The sequence below is a fragment of the Nelumbo lutea genome, chromosome 6, assembly GCF_056320005.1.
Source record: "Nelumbo lutea isolate HS-2025 chromosome 6, American lotus-T2T, whole genome shotgun sequence".
Classification (NCBI taxonomy): domain Eukaryota; kingdom Viridiplantae; phylum Streptophyta; class Magnoliopsida; order Proteales; family Nelumbonaceae; genus Nelumbo; species Nelumbo lutea.
In genome coordinates this window covers 10,966,307-10,994,246 of record NC_142689.1, presented here as the reverse complement: position 1 = coordinate 10,994,246, position 27,940 = coordinate 10,966,307, and the positions used below count along the sequence as shown (strand labels likewise).

Below are 27,940 nucleotides of genomic sequence, written 5' to 3'. Positions count from 1 at the left end.
TATCTAAAGTTGATAACCCACTTAGCCGGTCCACATGTTCTGCCTCAAGTCAAGATCAAAAGAATTAAAATGAACATGGCAGGTCTCTTGAATCAAGAAACGTGATAAATGTGTCAAGTAATCAGGGTTTGATCTTTGATTTTTTATTCTTTCCTAGCCGACATTAAACTTATTATACATGTGGGAGAGTGGAATACTCAAAAGCACAACTGGACCTCTGACTTTGATCTATTTTATTATCTTCTTTACTGAACTGACCTGTCTGTGTTTATTTGGGTGGTCACTACTCACTACTCACTACCAACTGAAGAGACTTGAGACCAAGCAGCTCTGCCTGAAAATTGGCTCGCAAGGTAAAGATTTAATGCTTTTTTTTTTTTTTAATTATTTTTCTTTCAAACAGAGATTCAAAGGGTTCAAGCTACATTCAATTATAAAAACCGGCAAGGAAATCAAAGTGATTATTCGGAAACTTGAGACGACGCATGACGCATCACATTTGTTTTTGTGATGTGAGGGGCCGTTTCACCCCTCCTGGTTTCTAATAGAGGTGCAATTTGGCGGATTTTATTAAAATTTTAATGGATATGATTCGAAAATCCGAGTCTCATGTAGTGTAAAATATTCAAATCTAATATCCGATTTACGCCCCTAGTTTTTAAGCCTCTTCCTAAATATTTAAAAATAAGCAATTTATTACACTCTCAACCAGGTGCGATATGTCCAATTCTTATTACTTTGATTTTGAACTTAAGGATATCAAAGTCGTTGTAGTATAGTGGTGAGTATTCCCGCCTGTCACGCGGGTGACCCGGGTTCGATCCCCGGCAACGGCGTTTTCTTCTTTTGCTTATAAAAGAGTTTTTGTTTTTCCCTGTAAATATTTATGCTTTTCTTTTCTTTTCTTTCATTTTTTTTTTCTTTTTTATTTCAAACCAGTCAGTCCTAGGCGGGTTAGGAGGTTGTGAGAAATCATCAGGCCCTCAGGTTGACTTGGACCAGTTTTAGATGAGCGCGATCGAAATTGCACCTCCTAATCACCTAATGGCAGCACAACTGTTTCAATACAGATCCTCTCCATTCAGAATGCTTCACGACTTATAACTGGCACTAGGGCTGTTTACGGGTCGGGTTGGGTTGGTTTACTGAGGTTTTTCTAACCGATCCGATTTGGTCGGGTTACCTGAGATGGAAACTGAAACCGACCCACTATTAAGCAAAACCGACCTAGTTGGTTTGAGTTGGATTGGGTCGGTTTGGGTCGGTTTCAGTTCTAAGTTCATCCATGCCCCCCACGGCCACCTAGTTTTCTAGAAATATATTTAAAACTGAAATATGTATTTTAGAAAAAAAAAAAAAATATATATATATATATATATATATATATATATATATATATATTAGAATATATATTTTCTGGAAAATATATATATGACATATTTCATAATATATATTTTTTAGATATAGATATTGGAATATATATTTTCAGATATTTCAGTTTTTAGTTAAGTAGGAACTAAGTCGGGTCGGTTTCGGTTTTCACACAAGAAAACCAAAACCGACCCAAACCATCGGTTTATGAATTTGTACAACCCGAAACCAACCGGTGCTGATGAAAACCTGGCCGAATCTGGTTGGGTCGGTCCGGGTTGGTCAGGTTGGGCCTTCTTATGAACATCCCTAACTGGCATCTCAATATTGAGTCCGGACTCCGAATCAGATAGGCACGACATTGTAAGCATGTTCAATGAGAACTTTAAATTCTTTTTGACACCTGTTACTTGAAATACTTTCAATCTACTTTCGAAAAATATTAAATATAAGATTTAACAGTTGTCAGAATATTTATAAAGTGCACATTGAACGTGCTTCCTATGTTGTGCCTATTGAATCCGCTCCCCTCAATATTGCCATTAATGGAGGTTGTGTGGCTTACCATCATGTTGGAAGCCAACATTGCAACCAACATTTTTAGTACCAGATCCCAAACTCATTTGATTGATATACTAACTCCATGGGTGTTCAAATCAACCCCCCACAAGATTGTCCCCCACAAAACATCCCTACGGTATATTGTGAACATCTCCCGATGATAATATTAGAAATTATCATCACGAGATGTTCCCAATACAAGGTGGGGATATGCACGTTGTGTGTGTGTGGTAGGGATGGGCAATTTGGTGGGGGGCTGATTTGATATCACTCCATGGCCCATCCGCACATCCATCAGACACTGACTTCCAACTTTACAAAGGGGGTGCGGCAGTGGAGAATGTTTAGGTCGTCTAAATCTAATAGTTATCTTAAATATACCATTCCAATTTGCCATTTTTTCTTAGGGTTGTCAATAGACTACCTAATTCAATATCTGATTTGACATTCATCCCGGATATTATAACTAGCATTCGATTAATAATTATTAATCTATTTGATTTAATTAAAATTTGAGTCAAATTTTAGTTTCATGGGATTGGTATCAATTTATCCTAATTCAAATTCGAGTTTTGGTTAAGACAATTTGAATTTATTTTGTTTATAATTTGACTAAATATGCATGATTCGCATCCACTCCATCCTTTATGCTTCATTTGTTTGTAGTATAAATCTTAATAAGATAAAGTTTTGCTCCCAATTCAGTTTTTCATTCATTTGTTTGTTATTATGATTTGTATTTCTATTTGATATAAATTTTGTAAATTTGAAAAGTAATTTGAAAGCAAAACCATTTTCTTTCCTCCTAGTGGTGGGTAAGCAATTCAAGGATTCAACCATTTGTGGTCAAATGGATTAATAAATAATTTCATAATTAAATAATAAAACAAATAAAATATATAATATAAAAAAAGAATTGGACATATCTCTAATATTGTATATTTATTATGCTAAACAAAAATAAGTATGAAATGTAAGAAGTATTTTTATTAATGATGAAAACGGAATGCCAAATTTAAAATCAACCTAGAAATAAAATGATGACATAGTCAAATAATAAATTTTTTAAAATAGAAAATACAAATAATCACTAAAATAAAAAAATAGAGAAAATTTTGGGCACATATCTAATGTTATATATTTATAAAAAATAAAATATTGGGTACATCTATAATATTATGCATTCACTATTTAAACAAAAAAAATACTATACATAATAAGTAATTTTATCAATGATAGAGATGTAATATACAAAAGTTAATGTCAACCTAGAAGTCAAACTATTTTTCTTTTTGGGTGGTGGGTTAGCGGTTTGGGTCAAATAGATTAATTGATGATATGATAGTTAAATAATAAATCTTTAAAAAAAGTAAAAAAGTATAAGTAATCAAAAGAATATATAAAATATATATTAATTACGACAAACAAAATTCAAGTGTGATAAGTAATTATTTATATAATATAGATGAAATATATAATTTAAAATTGATAAGAAAGCAAAGCTATTTATTATCTTGATGGTGGGTCAATGATCCAACTTTTCAAAGAAACTCATAAGGCCATAATTGAATAATAAATATTTAAGAGAAAAGATAGAACACAAAAAATGAAAAAGTACAGAATTTTATCAAAAACATTTGGGAACATTTCTTATGTTGTATATTCATCATATTAAATAAAAATAGTTGTTAAAATAAAAATTAATTTTATTTGTCAGAAATGGAATACAAAGTTTAATAATAATAATAATAACTGTTTTTGTAATTTAAAATTTCCATATATATATATATATGGAAATTTTAAATTACAAAAACAGTTATTATTATTATTATTATTATATATATATAGATAAATAGATAGATAGATAGATAGATAGATAGATAGATAGAGAGAGAGAGAGAGAGAGAGAGAGAGAGAGAGAGAGAGAGAGAGAGAGAGGTTCGACTATGATATGGAAATTAAAGATGTGATATCTGAAAAACAACTAATCAATAAATTGGAATCATAAACATGATAGCGAATAAGGTGTTATTTATCAAAATTGATGCGTAGGTTTTGATTGGTCAAAACTCTTTCCTGCATGGTAGATTTTCCCTATATAGACATAACTATCTGCCTCCCTAACCTCCCCTCTTTTCATTGGAAATGAATATTGAGATATATTGAAAAGAAGCTACAATCAGTTAATATCACCCAATAACCGAAGGCTCTTCGTGGTAAGGTCATAGGACCTCACATGCATCCTTCTCTGTCCCTTCATTTTCTTTCAAACCAAATACTAGGTATTTACCCAAAGATGATGGAAAAGAGCTCTACATCTTTACCAAAAAATAATAATAAGAAGAAGAAGAAGAAGAAGAAGAAGAGGAAAAGCAAGTTTAAAAGGTAGCTCTAAACCCACATGTATGACAAATGCTTGGTTATTACCCATTTGATTGTTTAATTGTATTTTTAATTAAAAGAATATTGATTGTAATTACTCTTTTACCCCTCACCCACCATGATAACTTGTTTAAAACAGCTCGATCAGAAAGAACAGCCAAACATATGCCGTAGTTCACCTCCTAACAGAGAACAAATTAAAATATTACATTAAATCATGTAAATTCTCTTTCCTTGTCTCTAAAGGATTACTTCTTTTGATAATAAACAAAACAACTTTATTTATTGACACTAGGAACACAGAGCACGGAGAAAAAAAAATTAATTAATTTCAATCACTAAAACATGTGTTTTCTTTTTCTTTTGTTACTAATCACTGAAACATGTTAAAACATATGAAATACGAAGAAGCAGTATTTTCAGAACTTGCTTTTCTTCTTGTCTTCATGTTTCTGCCTTTATTTTAATTTGGGCTTATTATATTTAATATTATTAGATTGCATTAGTCTTGTTTGATGGCAGGCACGAAAATGCCGTTTCAAGTCTGAGGGCGGCCACTTTAGAGAAAAAATGCATAAGACCAAGCTGGGACTGACATTTGGCAATGGCCATTTGATTGTATTAGCCTTACTAATCAAAGTGGCGTCTCTTATGATCAACACAAGATAGACATGGCAAAAAGTCGACCCAACCCAAAAGAGTTAGGGGATTAGAAGCCGGCCTGACCCCCTTGACTATAAAAGAATTCGAGCCAGGTCGGGTCATTGGTCACAGGTGGTTATTGTTGGGTCACCTATTTTCATACCAACATTTTTAAAATGATTATATTAACACAAATGGTTGAATCATTTAACCATATGAACCAGACGATTAAATCCATATTTTTGGTAATAACTGTTGATTTAGTCAAAGATCAATTCACTCAGGCAGTTGAACCATTGATCCGTCTGACCTTGATCAAATCTGACCTGAATATTTTAGGGATTAGGGCCTAACCTTTGCTCATCCAAACCAAAATGATCTGAAAATGCCTTGACCCGGTTCAATATGACTCAACTGCCGGGTCTGATCCAAGGCAATTAAGAAAGAAAGCATACCAAAGTCTTAAGTATTCAATTTTTTTTTTTTTTTTTTTTATTGTCTTGAATCCCCCATGCACGCGCGTCTACAGCATGCGCCTCGCTTTTATTTAATTGATTTTATAAATTAATCCCCCTCATTCCAAAAGGTTAAAGGGAGGAGGCAACAGCATCTATTTCTCCCCACATAATTCAGTGTCTCTAACTATATTTACGCCTACCTAAAGCCTAAAGGAATTAATTAAACATTATAAGGCCATGTTTGGGAGCATTTAAGTTAAAAATAAGTGTTAAAAGAAGTGGTTATTCAAATAAGCATTTATTTGTATTTGGTACCTAACTTTTTCAAGTGCTTATTTTATATTTGACGTTATTTGGTAATATTTTTCTTTAATAAGTACTTAAATAAGCATTTGTGACTATATTTGTCCTTCATTTTCTTTCAAACTTTCAAAAATATACCTTTTGAAAGCAATTTTAAGAAAGTAGTTTTATGAAAGCATTTTCATAAAAACACTTTTGTAAAAGTACTTTCTTAAAAGTGCTTTCATGAAAGTACTTTCTTAAAAGTGCTTTCATGAAAGTACTTTTGTAGAACAACTTTCGTAAAAGTGCTTAATAATGAATGAATCAAATAATGAATATGACAGTGAACATGAGGTTTCGCTATAATATATATATATATATATATATATATAAAGAATGGGATGAAGTAATGAATCAAATGTCCATAATTTAATAATGAATATGACAGTGAACATGAGGGAATGGTAAAATAGGATTCATGTTTTGATTGATGATAATGATTAATTGACAAAATATGTTTCTCTCTCTCTCTATATATATATTATCCAAGTTTCAAAAGATACCCATATGAGCATTAACAGCATAGTATTTATAGCCAATTCATGGAAAGTAACTTTTTTGACCTGATCTTGAGAAAGCCGGAGTAGACCGGATGGTATATTATATATAATTGCGCTTCTGAATCAATCGTTTGACCCAGGAAGGAAAGGAATCAATCAGTTAAATGTTTCTGTTTTGCACCTAATTCAGAATTTTCTAAAAATAGTATTGACTTGATCAACAAACAACTGACTCAAACGATTGAACCGCTGAGAGGCTTTCAATTCAAATAACATATGGTTTTTGGGTTAATTTTATTACATTTTGATTAATTCTTATTTTTTAATATTTAATATTGTAACGGATTGATCCACATCCATTCCACCTCCATAGTCAAACTGTAAAACCATTAACTTGAATACCGTTGGCCAGTGTGGTTTCCTTTCAAGTATGTGTATGTGTATGTGGGCAACTAATAAGCACGACAGTTGGTAGTTGGATAGATAGATATATATGAAGGGTCACTCATATTCATTCCCACCTACTTCGCGCTGTCTTAGAATTCTTCAAGTTTAAAATTGCATAAACCTTGATACTCGAACCATATATCACACTGTGGACTGTGGAGAACCACTTTGTTTTCGTAAGCACAATTAATTAAGAAATAATAATAATAATAATAATAATAGCTTCACGGATAGAAAAATTAAATTACAAAGTGGAAATATTTTGAAAGCTAGAACCGAAAATCTTCCTATCACTAATTAATTTTTCCCTTAAAGATATGAGATATCATATGAATTATAAAGCCACTGAAATGTTGGACCATTCCTTTGAATTATGTGGCCCGGTATTCATTACCCTTCACCTTTATTTCTTTTTTTTTTTTCATTGCTTAATAATTGGTCTCTCATGAATCTGCCGTTGCTTTTATTGTCCACGCCAAACTCCAAATAAGGCCCCAGAGGACGATTCCAAATCATCCTCTGCACATTTTGTTTGTTTTATTTGACCAAGAGAGCCTATAGCTTGGTGGTGAGTTTCTAACTGGTTTTCCATCTTCATTTGGGTTGAATTTTAGATTTCAAAAGTTGTATCTATTTGATAAAATAATTTCATGTAACATAAATTAATGAAAAGTTTTTTATATTTGATGTGATTGATTGAAATTTTAAGTGCTATAAAAATTTTGAAATGCACCACAATAGTTGTGAGCCACTGTTTTCAAAGTCAATATCTTCCAATCACCATCTAAGTAGTAACTTTACCCTAGGTATGAGACATCACATGAGTTATGGGGCTGTGTTGGACCGACCATTCTTAGGCCCGTGAGCCAAGTAAAAAGAATGTAGCCCATTTGTTCAAGACACCGGTTTTTGGTACATTGGCGTTTATTATATGGCAAGCGTTCCTTATAGTTACTATTTGACGAAGATGAATAAAATAAATGAAGAAAATGATTCGTTCACGTATCTGGAACAATGGTCCAGATATCAAGTTACGATGAATTTGCAAGAGAAGAAAGTGAATAAAAACGACAAGACTTGATGAATTACATCTTTTTTTTGAACCGAAGATGTAGGAAAGCTCAAATGTGCTTACCAAGGAAAGGATTATTCGTATCTGTAGACTCCGAAATGCATGAATACACCGATACAAATGGGATTGGGGTTTCCAAAATTATGAAAATAAAAGGCATTTCTCTCTGATGTATATATATGAAAAAAAATTCAAGAATATCAGTGATGTAATGTTGCAAGCAACATCTAATTTAATCTTGCCTCTCCTTCCATATCTACAAATAACATCTACATCCTCTCTTGGACATCTATGGAGGTCTCTTAATTTAAACAATACAAATTATCATACAACTATTAATTTAAGCCTCTATGTAGTTGAAAAAGACAACTTTCCAAATGCGCATGTGTCAAATGCTATTCAAATTGATGGTTTCTTGTTCTAGGCCGAGGCCGGGGCCGGGGTGAATTCTAATCCTTCTAGCCTGTGATGCCTCCTTCTCGGCCCAGTCTGGGAGTGCTAATGTGGCCTGTGTAATTTTGGGGTATCTGGGCAGTTTTCGGGAAGCGATTAATTAGCAGGGTTAGAGGGGAGTGGTTCGGCTAGAGAGGCCGAACTCCGCGCTATAGGACTGGCTTTGGAAAGACTGCATGTCCTCGTCAGGTCCATGCACTGAGAATATTATTTCAATCATTTCTGATGCCAAAGAGATAATCGAGCTTCTCCACAAGGAGATATCCCCTTCAGGCCCTCTTCCAAGACATCCACTCCTTGAGGAAGCTGCATACTGACTTGCCCTTTCATTATTGGAGCAGAAATTACAACACCGTCGCTCATTCCGTGACCTACAAATCCGGGTCCTCAAAAATCAAAATGTGTAATTTCTTCTCCAATAACCCAAATTATGAAATTACCCTTCGATAGCGCCGGCCTTTCCTCAGCTGTATTTACCAGGCGATCTTTCCGCCTTAATGTTGTATTGCGGATTTGCGGGTGGTATTCTACACTAAATGGCCTTTTTTAATAAAATCCGTTCCTGGTTTCTACCAGCTGAAACAATTCTAATGTAACAATACATATCTCTTACTAATTTGTATTAATTTGACAAAAAAAAAAAAAAATCTACACTGTTGATCTATTGTAGCGGTGCAAAACAGGTCCCTAACTTGAAAAATTTATTCAGCACCGGCCCTAGGCTCTTAGGCTCAGCCTATTGAAATTTGGGTTCGACTATCATAAAGAAAATATATGATATCCATAAAACAATTGACCAATAAATTGAAATCATAAATGTACATGGTGGTCAATAAGATATTATTTATCAAAACTCTTTCTATACCATATCTTTTCTGCATCATAGATTTTTCTTTGAAAATTTGACACAAATGCTCAACCTAAGTCCCTCCAAATTACAGCCCTAAATTCTAATCCATGAAGAGCAACCTGGTCATAATTAAACTATTCAAAATCCAAATAAATATCCAATCCATACTCTATCAAACAAATCAACTTGTTAGTCGAAAAATGTTAAGTAATATAAAGTCACTGTAGATCCGTAGCCCACCCAGTCCATGGTCAATCAACATATAGAAATAAGGGGCTTGAAATTCAACTGAGTGACCACATCTAATATCAATAGCAATTGCTTGTCATTTTTTATCTTCTGGGTTCATATGTCTGCAGTGCAAATTTCATGAGTTAGTGTAAATGCTGGAGAGAGAAAATGGGTTGTGTAAATTATAGCTTATTAGTACTTCATTTTTTTTTTTATTGTTCTTATTTGTTTGTGAGAAATAAAATAAGGAGGTAAGATGATATAGTCTCCACTTTATAAGAAAGAGAATATGAAGGTTGTGCTTCCTTTTCTATTTCCCTTGTTTGTGATTAGTAAAATAAGAAATAAAATGATTCTGCCCCTATTTTGTATGAAAGAACCAAGGTAGGAGGAAAAGAGTAGGGGTTATCATTTTTAGCTTGGCCTTGGCCCTACCCACAATATATATACACACTTAGGGGTGTCAACGGTATTTGAGAATCTGATTTCAAATTCGAGATTTGATATAATCGAATTGAATTCAGATAATTCGAGTATCATAATTGATTCAATATGAATATGATCTGATTTGTTTTGATAAATATCTGAATTCAATCAATTATTTAATTTTTATATATAATATATAAAATATTTAAATTTGTATAGAATTTATATGTATATATAATATTTAAATTATATAAATAATTTATATATCTATATATTCTATTTTATATTTATTAATTACCTAAAATAATTAATTGGTCAAATATGAATCAAATCAAATAATCAAATATTTAATTGAATTCAAATTCAAACATTGATTTTCAATATCTGTGATATTGAATATAATAATATTCGAATTCGAATATTGAATATTGCATAATTTCTATTCAAATTCAATCCATTTACACCCCTATACACACAAGTGTATTTAATGATTACACTCAAAACCCAGCTCAACCCCTGAAATTAGCCCTCCAATACCATCGGCATAGCCTCAAACTCAGTCTAACCAAACAAGTGCAAAATTTCTATTTAATTTAGATTTAGTTTGCAAATAAACATAACCTAAAAAATATATGTGATTTAAAATTTAAAATTAGCCGAGTGGTTGAAGCATGAGTGATGAGTGAGGTGGATAATCAACAATCAATCAAATATTCAATTAAGGTTTGCTTCTTCTTGATTTATCCCGGGCAGTCCTGTCATCAGGGTACATGTTAACATTATTGCAACATATATAATAATGCCATCCTGTCCCTCCAGCAAACGAACAAGATCGGCTTCAGTCCAGACACCCTTATTGAGGGCACCGTATTTAAGGTCATATTTGGTAAGTATTTCTACATGATTTTTTGGGAATCGGCAAATTTAAAAGACCAAAAATTAGTCTTTTGATGTTTGGTAACTAAAAGCTGGAAAGATAAGAAGATATGTACACAGAAACATCCAACAAGATTGAAAACTCCAAATTTTGGAAAACTTTAAATGAAGATTTTTGGTCTTTATGTGTGATGGATAGCTTCTAAATGGGTTTTTAAAAGCCCGGTAGGCCAAGCCACTTACCAAATGGTCTTTGTCTTTAAAGACAATACCCCAATAGCTCAATATGTCTTTTGGCCATTTAGGCTGTTAGAAAATCTTTCTAAAAAGACTTGACAAACGACACCTAAGTTAAGCAAAATGAGCTCCTCTCCTCTCCTCTCATCTCACAGACAATATATCTCTGCCGTCGAGGAACTTAAGCACATCGAACCCATCATCGTAGTGTGACGGAAAGTGGTTTTTCGGAGATAGGCGATAGTTAATAGAGACAACCACGGTAGGGATCTCCTGTGCAAACCGACGGTAGACGGGATTGTATAGGAAGGAATCAGGGCAGAGTGTTGCCAATCCTTCACCATGAAAGAAGAGTATGACCGGCAGGCTAACGTCGACCGTAGGTTCCGTCAGAGTGTGGAGGTAGAACCAAAGGTCTCGGGTGAGATCAACTATTATATCAACGCTTGTCAAACCATTGCGTGATTTTTTGTTGGGAGAAATCTTGATATCAAAGAAGTTGAGGAGAGTGCGGTTGATGGTAATGTTAGGACGACAAGCGACGTCCACAAGAATGGACATGGCAGAGTAATAGATCCTGGGTTGATCTTGCTGCCAGTGATGATTGTTTGTCGCCGATAATGATGATTGTTAAGTCGTTGCTGAACTAATGGGAAAAGAGAGGGAGGAGAGATGTCTTATCTGCGACAGGAAAGGAGAGGAGAGGAAACTAACGAGAAAGCTCACTAATGAGGTAAAGCATCCTCACATGCTTTCAGCCTTTCACACGATTCGAAAGATGTGTGGCACATCCTTCGAATTAGGGCTGTTCATGGGTCGGGTTGGGTCGGTTTATTGATGTTTTTCCAACCGACCCGATCTGGTCGTGTTACTTGAAATTGAAACCAAAACCGACCTTGTGTTAAGCAAAACCGACCTGATCGATTGAAGTCGGTTTGGGTCGGTTTCGACTCTACTTAGTGGTGACTTAGTTGTTGTTCAAGTGTTCATTTCTGGCTCTACATTCCCAAAAGAAACTAGCATTTCTTTAATATTTTGTGGCCCATCCATGGATCTAGTTGTGGAGGGAGCAGATTTTGAGAGACAACTTAGTTTAGTAGGTTGTAACTAGGATAGTGATAACTTAGTTAAGTAGGAACTAAGTAGGTTGTAACTACTAACTAGGAACTAACTACTAAGCCGGTTCGGTTTAGGTCAGTTTTAGTTTTCACTAAATCAAATCATCGATTTATGATTTCTTATAACCCGAAACCGACCGATACTAAAGAAAACCCGGCCGACTCGGATTGAATCAGTCTGAATTGGTCGATTTGATCGGATTGAATGTTCTTATGAACAGCCCTACTCCGAATGCACCAACAATACCCTGACTAAGTGTGAACTGAAGCCGAACTCTAATTGATGACTTCCAGACATGGTATTGTGTTATAGGATAAATTGTATATGACCAGCCGTATCGTTCTTGATGTTGGTTTTATTGACTTGATAGAGGGCTCGGATCTGCAATCAACAAAGCACTAGAATCTCTCTTTTAGTGCACAACATACAATTATAGAAAATGTTTAATTGTTTATATTTAGCCCAGCTCTACTGTTCTTTTTGTAGCAGTGTATGTGTGCAGCAACCTCTAGCTGCATCCAGAGGGACATGATCAGAGGGGATTCAGCTACATCTGAATCCAAATCCTCTCCGATTATTGAGAATACAATCTAAAATCTGAAATATCTGACTCTGATGGGATTTAGATTTAACCCGATTCTGATTTTATTGCCATTAGAAAAAGAACAAAATAAACAGCTTAAAATCAATGTAAAGCTGGATCCAATCCCACTTTACCATGGTTGGATTGGGTATGGGGGTTGGGGGTAGAGGTAAGGTTGATAGGGATCCACTACCAATAAAATGCTCTCAACAATCAGAATATCTCCTACGAGAAAATGTTCCCATATACACCTGCAATGGCTGGTTGGAACATTGTTGGGACCATGTGATGCTAACTGATCCGAATCTGAGTTATACTATCCCTAATTTGTAACCCATTTTGTCTAAAAAAATAAAAAGAAAAATGAAAAATACTCTTTCCACAAAATGAATCCACATTAAATGCCAAAACTTTTTTTTCTTCTTCATTAAAGTCCACAACTAAAATGTCTTCTTCCATTCCTGTTTTAGGCTTGACAAATGGCCTTGGTAGCGTTGAATGAACTTTGAACACTGTTTTTTTTTTTTTTAATAGTTTAATGGTCATTTGAATTGGAGATCACAACGACACTCCGCACGCACATCTCACCGTACATTGAGAATATCTCCCATATTTACATGTCATCGTATTTATTATGGTGGAAGGTGTACACTCGATATACTAAGTTAAGGTTTTTGAACCATATTATCACAATTTTGCTACTAATCACAGAATGTGAATTTCACATAATCTCTCCATATGATATAAATAGAATATGATAATATGATAGAAAAATATAATACAATAAATGCATAAAAATATAATTTATATTATATATTCAAGTGATAAAACTATTATTTATAAGCTTTTGAAGATTCATACAATTCTTTTACATGCAAGAAAATGACTTTCTTTTTATGATAAAATGGAAAAAAATTGGCTAAACAAATAAAATTTTTGGTTCTCACAAAGCAATCCCCACACCAACCTCAAAGTACTTGCTGCATATTTGGTTGTGTTTGGGAACAATGCAAATATGTAGAGTGTAAAACGGTTTATATAAATTGCAAATTTGGGTTAGTTTTGCACTGACAAATTTACTTTCTTACCAAATTGACTTTTAACTGTAATGGATGCAACCATGAATTCCAATAAAGCATATACTTTTTTTTATCAAAACCCCACTTGAATGCAAATTTACTTCTTTTTTATTGATGTACTTTTGCATCTTATTATCAATGTAAATATGCATTAGTCTCTCATTTGTCAATGCATAAATGTAGTGCTGCCAAACACAGGCAAAAGTGAACCAGAGTGCAAATTTGACTTGAACTAGGATTTACACTCCATTTGCATTATTTCCAAACGCAACCTTAAGAACATCTTTATATTTGTATGTTGTGATTCATGGGAAAATGTTCACAATGCACGACTATAATGTGTTGTAAGTTTGGTCTGTGGAGCAAATCCAAATTCAATTCACATGAATGGGGAAGGCATGTGCAAGAAGAATTTTTTTTTTCTAGTCAAGCATACCCATTAAAAGCCAATATGTTGGAACATATCTTTAGCAATGGGAGAATGACGGTTCAGCCCAGGGTCAGAATTTGTAGGCCCAAAGTACTGCTGGGATAGGTGCCAACTCGGAATTGATGCCAATTCACGAGTGGGTGTTGGTGCATAGAGTGTGGGTTATTGACATTTTAAATGTTTATAGCTTTCTAGTGGAAATCAAAAATCTGCATTGGGCCTGTCCATACTTTTAGCAATTTCTACATGCAATTAAAGCTATATGCTATCATTTTTCAAAAAATAAATTATGAAATCTTTTGGAACAATAATTAAATGGCATAATCTATAATGCATTCAAGAATTTGGATTAGCCGAAGGTGATAGCTGTTCAACGGGTTGTGGAACTAATAATGAGGTTTTCATACCAGTAATGAATTTATGGCCCCAGTGCGAAAGGTGCAAGTCACTGGCATGGAACCTTATCATTGGTTCCACAACCTGCTGAACAGTCATTGTGTTAAGCTAATCCTTGTTCATGCACCAGTTGCATTATGTAGCAAAAGACATGAACCTGTGACAAAAAACATCATGGCATAGTTAGGGCTGCATGCAGAAATTCAACTACATTGGGCTTGGATTAGGGTTCGGGCCCATTGAAAATTGATAAATTTCCAACTCAAACCAAGTTCCACCCCTAGCTAACAGCTGAGTTGTTGATCTTTTAAAGTCTTGATGTTGAGTATACCTTGTTAAACGTAAGAGTGCACTTTATGAAATATGAACCAAAGAGGATTAAACAAGCCATGTGATGACATTAGTGCGATTGGTTAAGATTTTGATTTAATATGTAATAAATATCAGTGAATGCATCATGGTTGAACTTAGTAGAACTATGTATGTATATAGAAACTAGTGTAGGAACAAGTATCACCCACATATGAGATATGGTATTTGGATTGAACTTTTCATACATGTAGTTAACCCAAGGCAAGTATCCCTAATAGCAGGGGTGCCAATTGGACTAGATTTGGTCCAATCCAATCTAATCCAATGTGAGTCCATTACAAATGGACTAGTTCCAATCCAATCTAATAAATATTTTGGACCAGTCCAATTTGTTTTATTTTAGATTGGTTTCAACCCAAAGCCCCTTTATTGACACTTATATTCTTATTTTATATCAATAGACCAATATTGGCTTAATCCAACCAAATCTAATATAAGTTTGATATAAATTTATTATAGACAGACCAGGTTCAATCCAATCTAATCTAATAAATATTTTGGTTCCCATATGTCTTATTGGTATGTCCAATCCATCAAAATTGTAATTATCCATATACCCCTTCGTCAAAAGAAAATTACCACTCCTATTTAATATCCAAATAATTAAGTTGGAATATTTTATTGTCATTTACAAAAGCACCCTCTATAATTTAATGAATTTATTAAAACCTACCTTATAAAACATCTCCTATAATTTGAAATCAATTTACTTATTTGACCTTCTATTAGATGAAAGTGGAAAATGACAGTTTTAACCATAACGTCCATTCAAATAGATTTAATCAAAAGAAGTTAAAAACAAGAATACCATTTTTGCCCATAACAAAACTCAGACAACCACTTTTTTTTTTCTATGCAAAAAAGTGTTACGGGTACTTTTGGAATAAACAACCATAGATCCATACCCTTGAACAGTTTAGGATACTTTTAAAATAAACAACCATGGTTTGCTTGAACATTTTTCACTTAATTTATAGGTGATGATATTACTATTTTCACATGGCAAAATAAATAGTTTTTAATGAAGGTCAATTAAGAAAATAGATTACAAATTATAAGGGGTGTTTTAATAAAATGAAAACAGATGATAGGTTTAAATAAATATGTGAAAGTATAAGGGGGTGTTCTAATGAATTTTAAATAGTTGCCACTCGACCGCGCCAGTCTTTCTATGAGATGGAGCTCTTTATAAAACGCGGTAAAAGGTACTCAGATCTGAGGGCCCACGGTGTGGTAGTACAGGGACTTCTCCTTCTCCCCCATTTCCCAGCGACGACCATCCATTGAGTATCAAATGACTTAACAAAGTTACCCATTCCAAGTTTCCCACCATATTTGAATAAAACAAAAAATAAAAAACAAGGGAGAAAGAAATTAAAAACAAAACCAAACACTGGGGAGTTGGCGAGACGCGAGCGGGCGGGGGTAGGTGTGTGTGAGATTGACCCAACCCAACCCACTTCTCCTCCTCCTTCCTCCTTCCTCCCCCTTTAGCCTTTGGCCCTTTCCTTTCTCAAATGTATATAAACCCTTCTCACCCATCTTTTCTCTCAGCTTGACGTTCCCTTCTCAGAGAACACCAAGCTTTCTTCTCTTCCTCTTTTTTCCTTTTTCATTTTCATCGGAATCCCACTTCATCACATCACAGTCGAGATTTCTCCCCAAAGCTTGTCAAATGATGCAGGCAATATCACCTTCTCCAAATCCAACCACCCTTAAATCTTTGCTTAGATCCAAAGGCTTCAGCCACCACCAGCGGACCTCGCCGGCGCGCGTCATCGTCCAATGTATCCACCGCCTCGACTCGTCCAACTTCTCAGGCGGCGTCGGCTCCAACCGACACGATTGGCAGAGTTCCTGCGCCATCCTTGCTAGCAAGGTCGTTAACCAAAAACAGGAGACGGAGAAGAGTGGCAACGCTGACTTAACTGCCGTTAATGGTCACAAAACGCTAGATCTTGTCCCTATCGAGAATCTCCCTAAGCCTCTGACCATCACCGATCTCTCTCCCGCTCCGATGCACGGCTCCCAGCTTCGCGTCGCTTACCAGGGAGTTCCCGGTGCTTACAGCGAGGCCGCGGCCGGTAAAGCCTACCCGAACTGCGAAGCCATCCCTTGTGACCAGTTCGAAGTAGCCTTTCAAGCAGTGGAGCTCTGGATCGCCGATCGGGCCGTGTTGCCCGTAGAGAATTCTCTGGGAGGTAGCATTCACCGGAATTATGATCTACTCCTCCGTCACCGCCTCCACATCGTGGGAGAAGTTCAGCTCCCCGTCCACCACTGCCTACTCGCCTTGCCCGGAGTGAGAAAGGAGTACCTGACTCGGGTCATTAGTCACCCGCAAGCCCTGGCTCAGTGCGAATTGACTCTGACCAAACTCGGCCTCAACGTTGCTCGCGAGGCGGTTGACGACACGGCCGGGGCGGCGGAGTTCGTGGCGGCAAACAACCTGCGGGACACGGCGGCGATTGCGAGCGCTAGGGCGGCGGAGCTGTATGGGCTACAGATACTGGCGGACGGAATACAGGACGACTCGAGCAACGTGACCCGGTTCGTGATGCTGGCCCGAGAGCCGATCATACCACGGACGGACCGGCCATTCAAGACAAGCATAGTGTTCGCACACGACAAGGGGACGTCCACGTTGTTCAAGGTGTTGTCGGCGTTCGCGTTCAGGAACATAAGCCTGACGAAGATCGAGAGCCGACCGCACCGGAACCGGCCGATCAGACTGGTGGACGACGCGAATGTAGGGACGGCAAAGCACTTTGAGTACATGTTCTACGTCGATTTCGAGGCGTCCATGGCGGAGGTCAGGGCACAGAACGCGCTTGCCGAAGTGCAAGAGTTCACGTCGTTCCTGCGGGTTCTAGGAAGCTATCCCATGGACATGACTCCTTGGTCCCCTTCTCGTGCTGATGATCTATGAACATCCAAATATGCATCTTTTTTTTTCGGTATTTTTTTTTTAATTTTAGATTCAAGATCGACTGGTCCCATCTGAAGGGATCAGAAAAAAAAGAGGAGATTTGTTTGGGGGTATATATTTGTGATGTGGGTTGCGGTTGTTGTGATCAAATGTAAGATGTGAATACTGTCTCCCGATCTTATTTTTCTTCCTTTTTTTAATCATTGATATAATTAAGTATATAGTGTTTATTTCTTTGATATGTGAAGGGGGATAAAATTGAAGGAAGAAATAAAAAAAAAAAAAGGAGGAAAACACGATTCCTTGCATCAATTTATCTTGAGTTACTCTTTCCGTTTGTGGGAGGAAAAGAATGCCAGATTGACATTTTGAGCTGGTAGTGGTGTTACGAGAAAGTAAGAAAAGATACGGATTACAGATCGGGGGAATGCCATTCAACCGGCTGGAATCGGAATTAAAACTCACTGGAATCTGAATTGAAATGGTCGGCAGCTGAGGGGCGCAGACTTTTGCTGGTTATATGTAGCATAAACGTGGATTCAATTCCTCTAATCATCAATTTTGGAGGAGGGGTTATTAGTAGTGTGTATATTGATGGGGAGATAACGTATGAGAGGTGTGTATCGGATATTTGGATACTTAGTAATTTTTTTATTTTATTTAAAGTGGCTAAATTTTGAAATACCCTTTATTTGGGTTTTCAAGAAGCTATCATCGAAATTTTGAACCTTGATTCTACTTATATGAAAATGGGAATTGTAATTAGAAATCAACGAAAACAGTTTCATTCACAAGGGAGGGGATGGATTCATTCACAAGAGAGGGAAAATGGGAATTGGATTTTAATTCTGTCCAACCAAATGATTTTCTTTTTTTGGTTGAAATCAGAAACGAAATGAGCCATTATCCCTATTCCCGGGAACGAAATAGACTTTAATTTTGGCTGAAATGTATTTTATTAAATTAGAGATAAACTTATAATACCTGGACAGGGTAATTGGTATTGGCTGAATAGGAGGGGTGTTGGGAAGGCTGTGGAATCAAATATAACACTCCACGCCAATAATAGATACAAAGGGCCTACTGTGAGAGTTGTGGATCCATGTATTTTATTACTGTCGTCTGTCGTGGAGAGTTATACAGCCTGCGGGGTAAACGGTAATGTTCTATACCATGGGCTTAATTTGGAAAGAGTATAAATGCAAATGCAATGGAAGAAGTAGAGAGAAAAGAAAGTAGGAAGTAATAGAAGAGTCGTGCAGTGTTGAGATGGTGGATCGTTAGATGGGCATATTCGTCATGGACCTTTTATATTCCAGGTAGCTGAGACGTAAGCACGTGCTGAGAGGAGTGGCTGAGTGGGTGGTGGTGGTAGTGTATGCAACTACACGTGCAAGTATAGTGATACGGCAGAGTTCGGTTTGGTAGGAATGAAATCCAATGCTTGGTAGGTGGAGAGAGAGAGAGGTTTGGTCCGTTTGGAGTTGGAGGGATGAGTGGTTTCACTCCGATATTAGAGGTGGAGGCTTCAAAGCTACCTTCCCTTCATGACGTCTTCATCACCCAAGCATGACGTACGTGTTTGATTTCTGGCCGGTTCGATACCAATATTGTTGCCATTCTTGCTTTGGTTCAATCTTTTTTTATTAAAAAATTATTTTTATATGTAAAGAAAGAGAAAGAAATTGTGTGACCTAGGATTGAGGCGTCCACGTAACCTACCACCATATCAAATCCAAAGGTTTCGATTCATTCATGTACCAAGTACCAATACCATGCTCCATCCCAAATTCCCAATCCCAATCCCATTGGATGGAATCGGTGGAAGGAAACCTAAACCCAATTCACTTGATATATAGTTGACAAAATGTAACAATTAACAACTTCCGTCGGCGGTTCTCTCATCATCACACATCATGGCATCATTTGCCGTTTCCGGTCCCCGTCCCGGTCCACCCACTGACTCACTTGTCCCACGGTCCCACCCCCAGAGAAAAACAAAAAAAACCTAAAAAAAAGGTAGGAGAAAGCAGCTCCAAATTTCTTCTAATCATGTCAACTGTGAGTTCTTTTATTTTACTTTTTCATATATTTGCTTTCAATTTTGGCTTTATTTGTAATGAGTGGGTTTCCCGCATCACCATTCACGCATTCACCAACCCTAGTTACCATTTCATATAATGATTATAAATCTACTTCTTACAATTGATTCGTCCAAACATTAAACGAGTTAAAATCAGCCCCCCCAGATAATTTCTCATTCTACATTCTCTCTTTGTATTAAAACCGATGATAATATCAGAAATGATAAGATATCATGAGAAGATATTTTCAATACATGGTAAAGATGTGCTGTGGGAGGTTGTGGAAAACTATTTTGTGAGGGGCTGATTTCAATTCACATCAAACACCTACCAAAATATTTCACCAAAACAGCTTTTTAAATGTCAATTTTACAACTTTGGCTGATGACTTGGTTCACTTTCACCCCAAATTTAAAACAATTCATCATGTCAAAATCTCAACCCTAACTAACCTTCAAAACAAAGTTTTCACTGAATTGGATTTAGGGTTGTCAATATATATATATATATATATATATATATATATATATATATATATATATATATATATATATATAATTGGGATTTACTCACAACCACATCCCATCATATATTGGGATTTACTCACAACCACATCGAAATTTTCCATTTCGAAAAGAAATAATGTATACAATAATATGATGTCTTTTTCCTCACCTACTTATGTACTATGTTAGTCCACAGCATTTTTAAAAGAAATAATGTATACAATAAGTTCCTTGCCGTAGTCCTTGCATTTCTGTTTTTTTTTTTTTTTTTCCTGTCTTTATTCTCTATCTGAATTGAATAAAAAGGAGTAAGGTTTATATTACCAAAGTTGTCCTTATTGACAAATATATGGCTACAAAGATACCTCAAATATCTGAGTACCAACTCTGTGAAGACCATGCTGAATCTCTTGATGAACACTTATTATTCCAATTATAACTTGCAAAGGCTGTGTGGTTTGGGTCGGACTTAGAACCCAGGAAGTCCCTGAAAGAAACTTCGTGTGATTGGATAAATCACTGGCGACGGCTAGATACGGGGAGCCAGCAGCAACTGGATTCTGAATTAGATCAATCCTGCGCCAAGCATCTTTGTATCTTTGGCACCTATGGAGAGCAGGAACATGTTCATCTGTAATTAATTTTAACAAGTTTCACCAGGCCCAGTACACGTTTTGCATGCAGCAGAGATTCAAATGTCTCAACTGATGAAGTAAGTCATGACAATAGACCTGCTAAGACATATAACTAATCTGGTCAAGCATTACTGGATACCACCTCCACCGAATATCCTTAGTTCCTTACTAAGGTAAATGTAGATGATGCTGAACAAATTAAGGCTGGTATTGGCTATTGTATGCCAATTGAAGTTGAAGCAACTTCATTTCATTCCTGCTACTATCTCCATCCATATTGTCCAATAGGCAAAACAAGTGATTTATCAGCAGGGCTGTTTTATTATCCATGAAACTTATCTTTTTTCTTGATCAGTTGATCTTTCTCACCAAATAAACTGCTAGCTAGTATTGCAATATTGAGTCCCTCTTGGCTAGAAAATATTGAAAAAACCTCTCTCAATATCTGGGATCTAGTTTAAAAAAACCATCAACATAGAATAGAATTTTAGGTTAAATTTTCTTTGGAAGCCTTGACGGGCATATTTGTTCTCAGAGGTGATGACTTATAGATGACATCTCTAGCTAATTCTTTACCCATATTACATTCAACAACTGCTTCAATTCTACATTCATTTTGGATATTTTTTTCTTGGGTCGCCAACCACCCGAATACGTCTGCCTCCCTTTTTTTTTTCTTCGGTATGTCTAGTTCGGGCTGAACCTTGTGGCTTTGATTGGTTAACTATATATATAAAGCATAAACCATGAATTTCAAGAGTGATGGGCTGATGGGGGCTACTCACATGGAAAAAGCTGTGCTAGAAGGCCCCATCCAGTACCATTTATTGATAGGAAAGCTAACACATTTTTTTTTTCATGGGGGGAGGGGAGGGATTTTCTAGCTAAGAACAAAGCCAGTATAAAGTAGGCAGAAGTAAAGCAGTAATTGCAATTGCACTTAAAATAAAGTAAACTAAAGACAGCCCCATCTTAATATATATATATATATATATAGAAGTCGTTTGGTATCATGCCATTAAGCACCACTAGACGCCATTACACACCATATAAGCCAAACAATAAAAAATCGGTGTTGAAAATAATAATTGAAAAGCGTCAAAATTAATGTTTTTCTAATAATTGGTTTGCTCGATTTTCGAAATAAACAGTTCAATCAAATAATTCTTTAGACATTTTTTTCATTAAATGCATTTTCAATATTAGCAAATGCTGAACTTTCAATACTGAACTGGCACCGTTTCTTCCAAAAGCTACACCGATACCAAGTTTGTAAACTGACTATTAACACAAATTTTCTGACAACTAGACAAGCTCTCAGGCAGAGGACACCGTAGCCAACTAGCCATGCCTCAATAACAGTCTAATTAATGTACATGTATTAATTAATTCAACATGCAATAAATGGATGATTGATTATGACTGTTATGTATGTCAATCAGTCCATCTCAACAATCTACGGTGGTTAGCTCGTCTCTATTGGTGCTGCTTATTTAATTAGATATTAATCACTGTAAGATAACCGAAATATCTATCTCCTTGGGCCGTCTTTTAGCTTCCTGCACATGACACGTTACCTAATTCAGGTACTTCTTTGTCTTTTTTACTAAAATGAATATTAATTACAATTATTCTTTTGCCTAGGAGTGAAAAGAATATTTATTCATCTTTAAGTGCAGGAATGAAAACATCAAAAGAATGTATGTATGTTAATTAATATTGATTTCTTCTTCTTCTTGTTAGATTATTTGTTTGATTTACCAGATAAAGAGTTGCTACCATGGAATTTCATTTGAACCGGTCGAGTTAGGAAATAATAGGCACGATCGATGAGTTGTTGGGTAATATCAAACCTGATGCACGGACCGAGTCAAAAATGCAACATTAGATAGTTAAGATTGAGAGTGGTCTACTTGTCTTTGCTGAGCCTGAGACAACCTGAATCTTTTGGGACGTTGCAAAGGATCATCCCCTATTCGGCCTAGTTTGATTAGCTTTCCCTGAAAAGAGGAACAAAGCGAACTCTGGATCCAACTTGGAGTGTCGAGTCGACTACTCACCATGGTCCATGGTACCACTTGAGCTTCCAAGTTCCAGTCCTACTCTACCTCAATAGTCAGTAGTTGATAGTGCCCTAATGGGCCATTCTAAATTGGTGGCAGGATAAAGTGGTTGTCAGCCCAAGGTGCAGCCCCATGTGTTAAGCCCTACTACGGACGGTGTTTTCTGTTGAAAGGAAACTTTTTGACTCTCTATTTGAGGGGAAAGAACTTGTGCACATATCCCGATGTAGGACAAGGAAGGAATTAACAGGACCACATTAGAATCCAGTATTCTGTCCTGGCTAAGCTTTGATTAGACTGGCTTTAATATAACAAAGTTCAAACTAAAACTATTGGGCCTGGGCCGGAGCCTGTCACAAGGTGAAACAAAAGGGTGGAGTTTCAGAGCCTCTAAAGAGACAAGAGATGAGAAACAACACTACAGTAATTGCATTTAATTTGCTGTGTTACTTGGATTCTTAAAATAAAAATGAATCAAGTAAAAATGTGGAAATTAGGATTGTATTTTACCATATTGAATTGTGTTACTTGCATTTTGTTTGGCCTAGGATTGTATTTTGTTTGGTATCCATTTAAAAATAAAAATGAATCAAGTAAAAATGTGTTACTTGCATTTTGTTTGGCCTAGGATTGTATTTTACCATATTGAATTCCTTGGGTAACTTAAATGTGGAAATTAGGGATGAGAATGGGCTCATGTTGGGCTGAGCTCAGGCCCAGATCACAAGTGTTAGGATTGGTATGGGGTTGCATTAAGTATTCTAGAAAAATAAATCTTCAAGTTTGCTATTTTACTTATACTTTCACAAAGCAAGGTTGCAGAGTTTTGTACAAATTAGAAGGAATATGCTTGAAGATTTTTCTGATCAAATCCAATCGGTGTGATTCATCTTAATCAAAATGGGATGCTTTATGAATAAAAATTCAAGGAATATCTTTACCCCAAAAAAATCAAGACGAGAGAGAGAGAGAGAGAGAGAGAGAGAGAGAGAGAGAGAGAGAGACCATGGACCCTTCTGAGTTCTGGGCCTTCTGGCCCAAATTCTAATAACAACTATGCTGGTTTATCAGATTATGTAATTGATCAACTATTTGATACCCTTTCATTTGGCATGGATCTTCAATAAAATCAAACTTGTTCTTTTGTTAGAGATGACAAGAAAGCAAATACGTTTCTTTACTGCCTCTGGTCCATTGTTTTAAATGGAAGTAAAATTTTACAAAATTTCATAAAAAAATAGAAAAAAAAAAATCAGGTAGATTTATATTGTCTGAAATTTAAAAATTTTGGGATTTCAACCACTTATGACATCCAACATTTTAGATATAATATCGGATTAATGATAATCGATAAAACATATATAAACATACTAGAAATTATTAATAAATTTGAAAATTTTCATCATGGACCCAAACTCCAAAATGACCATAATTTCTGAAACTTATAACTTGTCTCTAGGTGTCGATTCTTTTTTTTAGGGGTGGGGTGTTCATTAAATGGTCCAGATGCCAAACTAGACCGGACCAAACTGAAATTTGCAGTTTGCTCTGATCTGGTCATAAAAACGGTTTGATCTGATCTATGAAATTTTAAAATTTTGATTTACAGTTTCGGTCCAGTTTTCTGAATTTCAGAAACCGGATCAGACCGTGAACCGTATAAGAAACTGGAACTGTCTGGTCTGGTCTGGTCTGGTCTGATTTCCATACTAAAGTGGCTTGATATAGTCTAAGAATTTCTCAGACCATAATATTTTGGTTTGGTCCAAGATTTCCTCCAAAAATAGACTGAACCGGACCATAAAGACCCTTAGACTCAAATGCCCAATACACTACTCTGTTATCCAATCATAATTATTCAGCACTATGTCTTGCAGGAAGCTTTAGCAGCAAATCCTTGCTCATTCAGGTGCAGCTTTCTAAAATCTTTTCAATAATGCATTATGAGATCCTTGAAGTTGAAGATACGGTGTAACGCTCCTAATCGCATAACAATTCATTGTTATCTGATTTGCCTTTGCGTACCATGGACATAAACATATATGATATAGCTCCACAAATTTATCTTGTCGGGCCAATGTATAGCAGTAAGCTCCTCTTCTTCTTATTCCCATTGGTTGATATAAAAAAAAAAAGTTGGAGGCTGAGATTGTTTTCTTATCAATTAATTCTTCTTATTTATATGCCCCATCGTAACTTCGATGCTATATTCACTTTTTTGTAGCAGGACTGTCGATTTTTCTGCTGGAGGATAGGTCGGACGGATGGATTTATGAGATCGGTCCATGAAATAATGAGCAAAGTATTCGGGGTACTGATCCCGGGCCAAGTATTCCAATGCTTAAGTCAGTGGCAAGAAAATTGAGGGCAAGAAGTGGATTTGCATAGTATGTTTTACCTTGTGAAAGAGTACCCAAGTCCTTTTATAGATGTAAGGATCCGAATTTCATGTCCAGGATATCCAGACACACCGATCCTTTTCAGTCTATTATCTTTGGGGCGTATTAATCTCACATGGGTGGGGATCCTTATCAGTCTCTTTGAGTCACGCCGGGAGCTAGAGTCATCCACACTAAGTAGGTAGCGTGTCGCTGCATAACTCGGGACCATAGGTCGCACTTTCTCAGATAAGGTTGATCTCCCTAGCTCGGTACTCCAAATAGTTGGCTAATCAGCTCATCGGTTAACCCAGGAGTCAAGCTGGCCTCCTTGGCTCTTCCGGGGTGCCGTGTTGTCACGGGGCTAATTGATGAGGCCCCGTGCGGCACTCGATGGGGTCGAGAAGGCCTATAAATGCAAGCAACAACACACAAAAGGCAATAAGAAGACATACAAATTAGACAAAAGGCAACTTGTATTGCATTAATCTGTGGTAAGCACAAGTACACAGTACAATGTCAATGGGATCTCATGCTTAACCTTTACACGCTTATGAGCTCACTCGACTACCTACCTCCCCTCAAAGAGTACGTTAAGCTTTTGGGGGAGTGACATTAAGAAACATAAAAAATGTGAAAAACATACTACAATATTACAATAGTGCCATTGGCAATCTCCCCTACAAAAGTACATGCATAGCCCACCCATGACACACACTTGGACACTAGAGTGGCTGTTATAGGCACAATGGATGGCACTTGATGGCACGTCAGAGAGAACACTTGTTATAGTGTGCCATCCTGTGTCGGGGGTGTTCTGCCGTCCTCTCCAGGTTGAGGTCAAATCCCGAGCAAGTCGGTCTAGGTCATCATGGAGCCTGCCAACCTGCTCCACACGGTGCCAAGATGTCACCAAACGGTTCAAGCTTATTATATGTCTCTTCATGGTTGGTCGGCCGAATCACCCTCCATCAATACTCATTAATGAATTTTTTTATCACAAAAAATTATTTCTTTTTAGAATTTTAATTAGATTTGTAAGAAAGAAAAATCTTATTCACCAAATGATTTCTTGACTGACCTTTGGCTTCTTCAACGAGAAAAGCTAGAATGGGAGTATCAGTTGTATAAATACACATCTATATATATCCATCTTTGGGTATTCGAGGTATCTATATTTTAATCCATGATTGAAAAGCACTCCCAAACATGAGCGTTTATGTTTTACAAGTGTTTTATTACACTTTTTTTTAAATATAAAAAATAAATCATATTTAGAAGAGATGAGGATGATTGAGCATTTAAAGTGTTTTGACTTATTATTATAATTATACTTATAATGACGATCGAATGGCATCTCAAAAAAGATACCAACTTTCTAAAATTTTAATGTGCCACATCAAGCCATGCCAATGCATCTAGGGTTGCCAATTGGACCGGATATGGTCCAATCTAGTCCAACCCAATATTGGTCTATTTACAAATGGATTGGACCAAATCCAATCCAAATCCATACAAATCAAGTTCAATTCAATTCAAATAAAATGCAAATGGATCAGATTGGGTCCAATCCAATCCAAACTGAATCAAACACCAAAATTACATGAAAAATCCTGAAAAAATGTATAAAAAACCATATCACCTACTGCAATCCAACTCAGTCCAATCAAAATGCAAATGAACCGGATTGGGTCCAATCCGGTCCAAAGTTAATAAAAAAACAAAATTACATAAAAAACCCACAAATATTAAAAAATGTACAAAAACATCTGCCACAATCCAATATAATCCAATTAAAATGCAAATGGACCAGATTAGGTCCAATCCAATCCAGGTCCAATCCATCCTTGTTAACAAAAAACTCATGTTCATGGGATTCTCTCCCTCCCAACCATTCATCCTTCAAAAAAATAATAAAATAACAAACGTAAAATGATTAGGTGAAAACTGCCACAACGGATGATCGATCCTTCAAAAGGAAGATAGATTATTTTCCTGCTCAGTGCTCACTAACAATAACAAATGACTCACGTATTTGAACAAGAGCATTAACAGCCTATAACACAGCGGATCATCGCATACCGTTGTGTGGCCCTCTGGACACGTCGGAACCATCTCCAATAGCTTCAGAACTTTACTGGTGTTTGAATGAGCAGCAGCTTCGAGAGTACCTGAACGATTCCGAGTTGGACAAGCTGTAATCTGATTTGTCTCGGCATCGATACAGTGATCAAGCAAGATAATCTGACTTCAATCACAATTGGATCTGCTTCAGAAGTCATTAGACAGATTATCTCAGGCAATAACCCTTCCTTCTCATTGATTAGATGCTTGGATTCACTGGCGCTGACTGCTGTCACAAGAGAAAGAGAGAGAGTAAGTCGGTACTGATAAATGGTCGGAGAGAGGGGAATATCACCGGAGTTAGGAAAATATTGCCAGCGAGGAAAATGAAGAAAATCGCTAGACATATGTATCAATTGTTCGTATAATCTCTGGAGGCAGGAGCAGTGGA

At 36.2% G+C, this 27,940-nt stretch overlaps 1 protein-coding gene, 1 long non-coding RNA gene, 1 other non-coding gene and 1 pseudogene across 3 annotated transcripts; 3 read left to right on the top strand and 1 right to left on the bottom strand.

Moving 5' to 3' along the window:
• Positions 1 to 190: 190 nt before the first annotated feature.
• On the top strand, positions 191 to 5,203 carry LOC148847307 (uncharacterized). Its single transcript, XR_016101218.1, has 2 exons — positions 191 to 353; positions 4,837 to 5,203. It is a non-coding gene; the product is annotated as an uncharacterized LOC148847307 (long non-coding RNA).
• On the top strand, positions 765 to 836 carry TRNAD-GUC (transfer RNA aspartic acid (anticodon GUC)). The gene has a single exon. It is a non-coding gene; the product is annotated as a tRNA-Asp (tRNA).
• A 5,792-nt stretch (positions 5,204 to 10,995) lies between the features above and the next one.
• LOC148847306 (putative carboxylesterase 18 pseudogene) lies at positions 10,996 to 11,412 on the bottom strand (annotated as a pseudogene).
• Positions 11,413 to 16,422: 5,010 nt separating this feature from the next.
• LOC148847305 (arogenate dehydratase 3-like) lies at positions 16,423 to 17,998 on the top strand. The gene has a single exon (XM_088948293.1). It carries the CDS (start codon positions 16,506 to 16,508, stop codon positions 17,757 to 17,759), a length of 1,254 nt encoding a protein of 417 aa, XP_088804419.1. The 5' UTR covers positions 16,423 to 16,505; the 3' UTR covers positions 17,760 to 17,998.
• The last annotated feature ends 9,942 nt before the right edge of the window (positions 17,999 to 27,940 follow it).

Bases quoted from the DNA above. Each gene is read 5' to 3' on its own strand.
- LOC148847305 (XM_088948293.1), top strand. From the start codon at position 16,506: ATGATGCAGGCAATATCACCTTCTCCAAATCCAACCACCCTTAAATCT.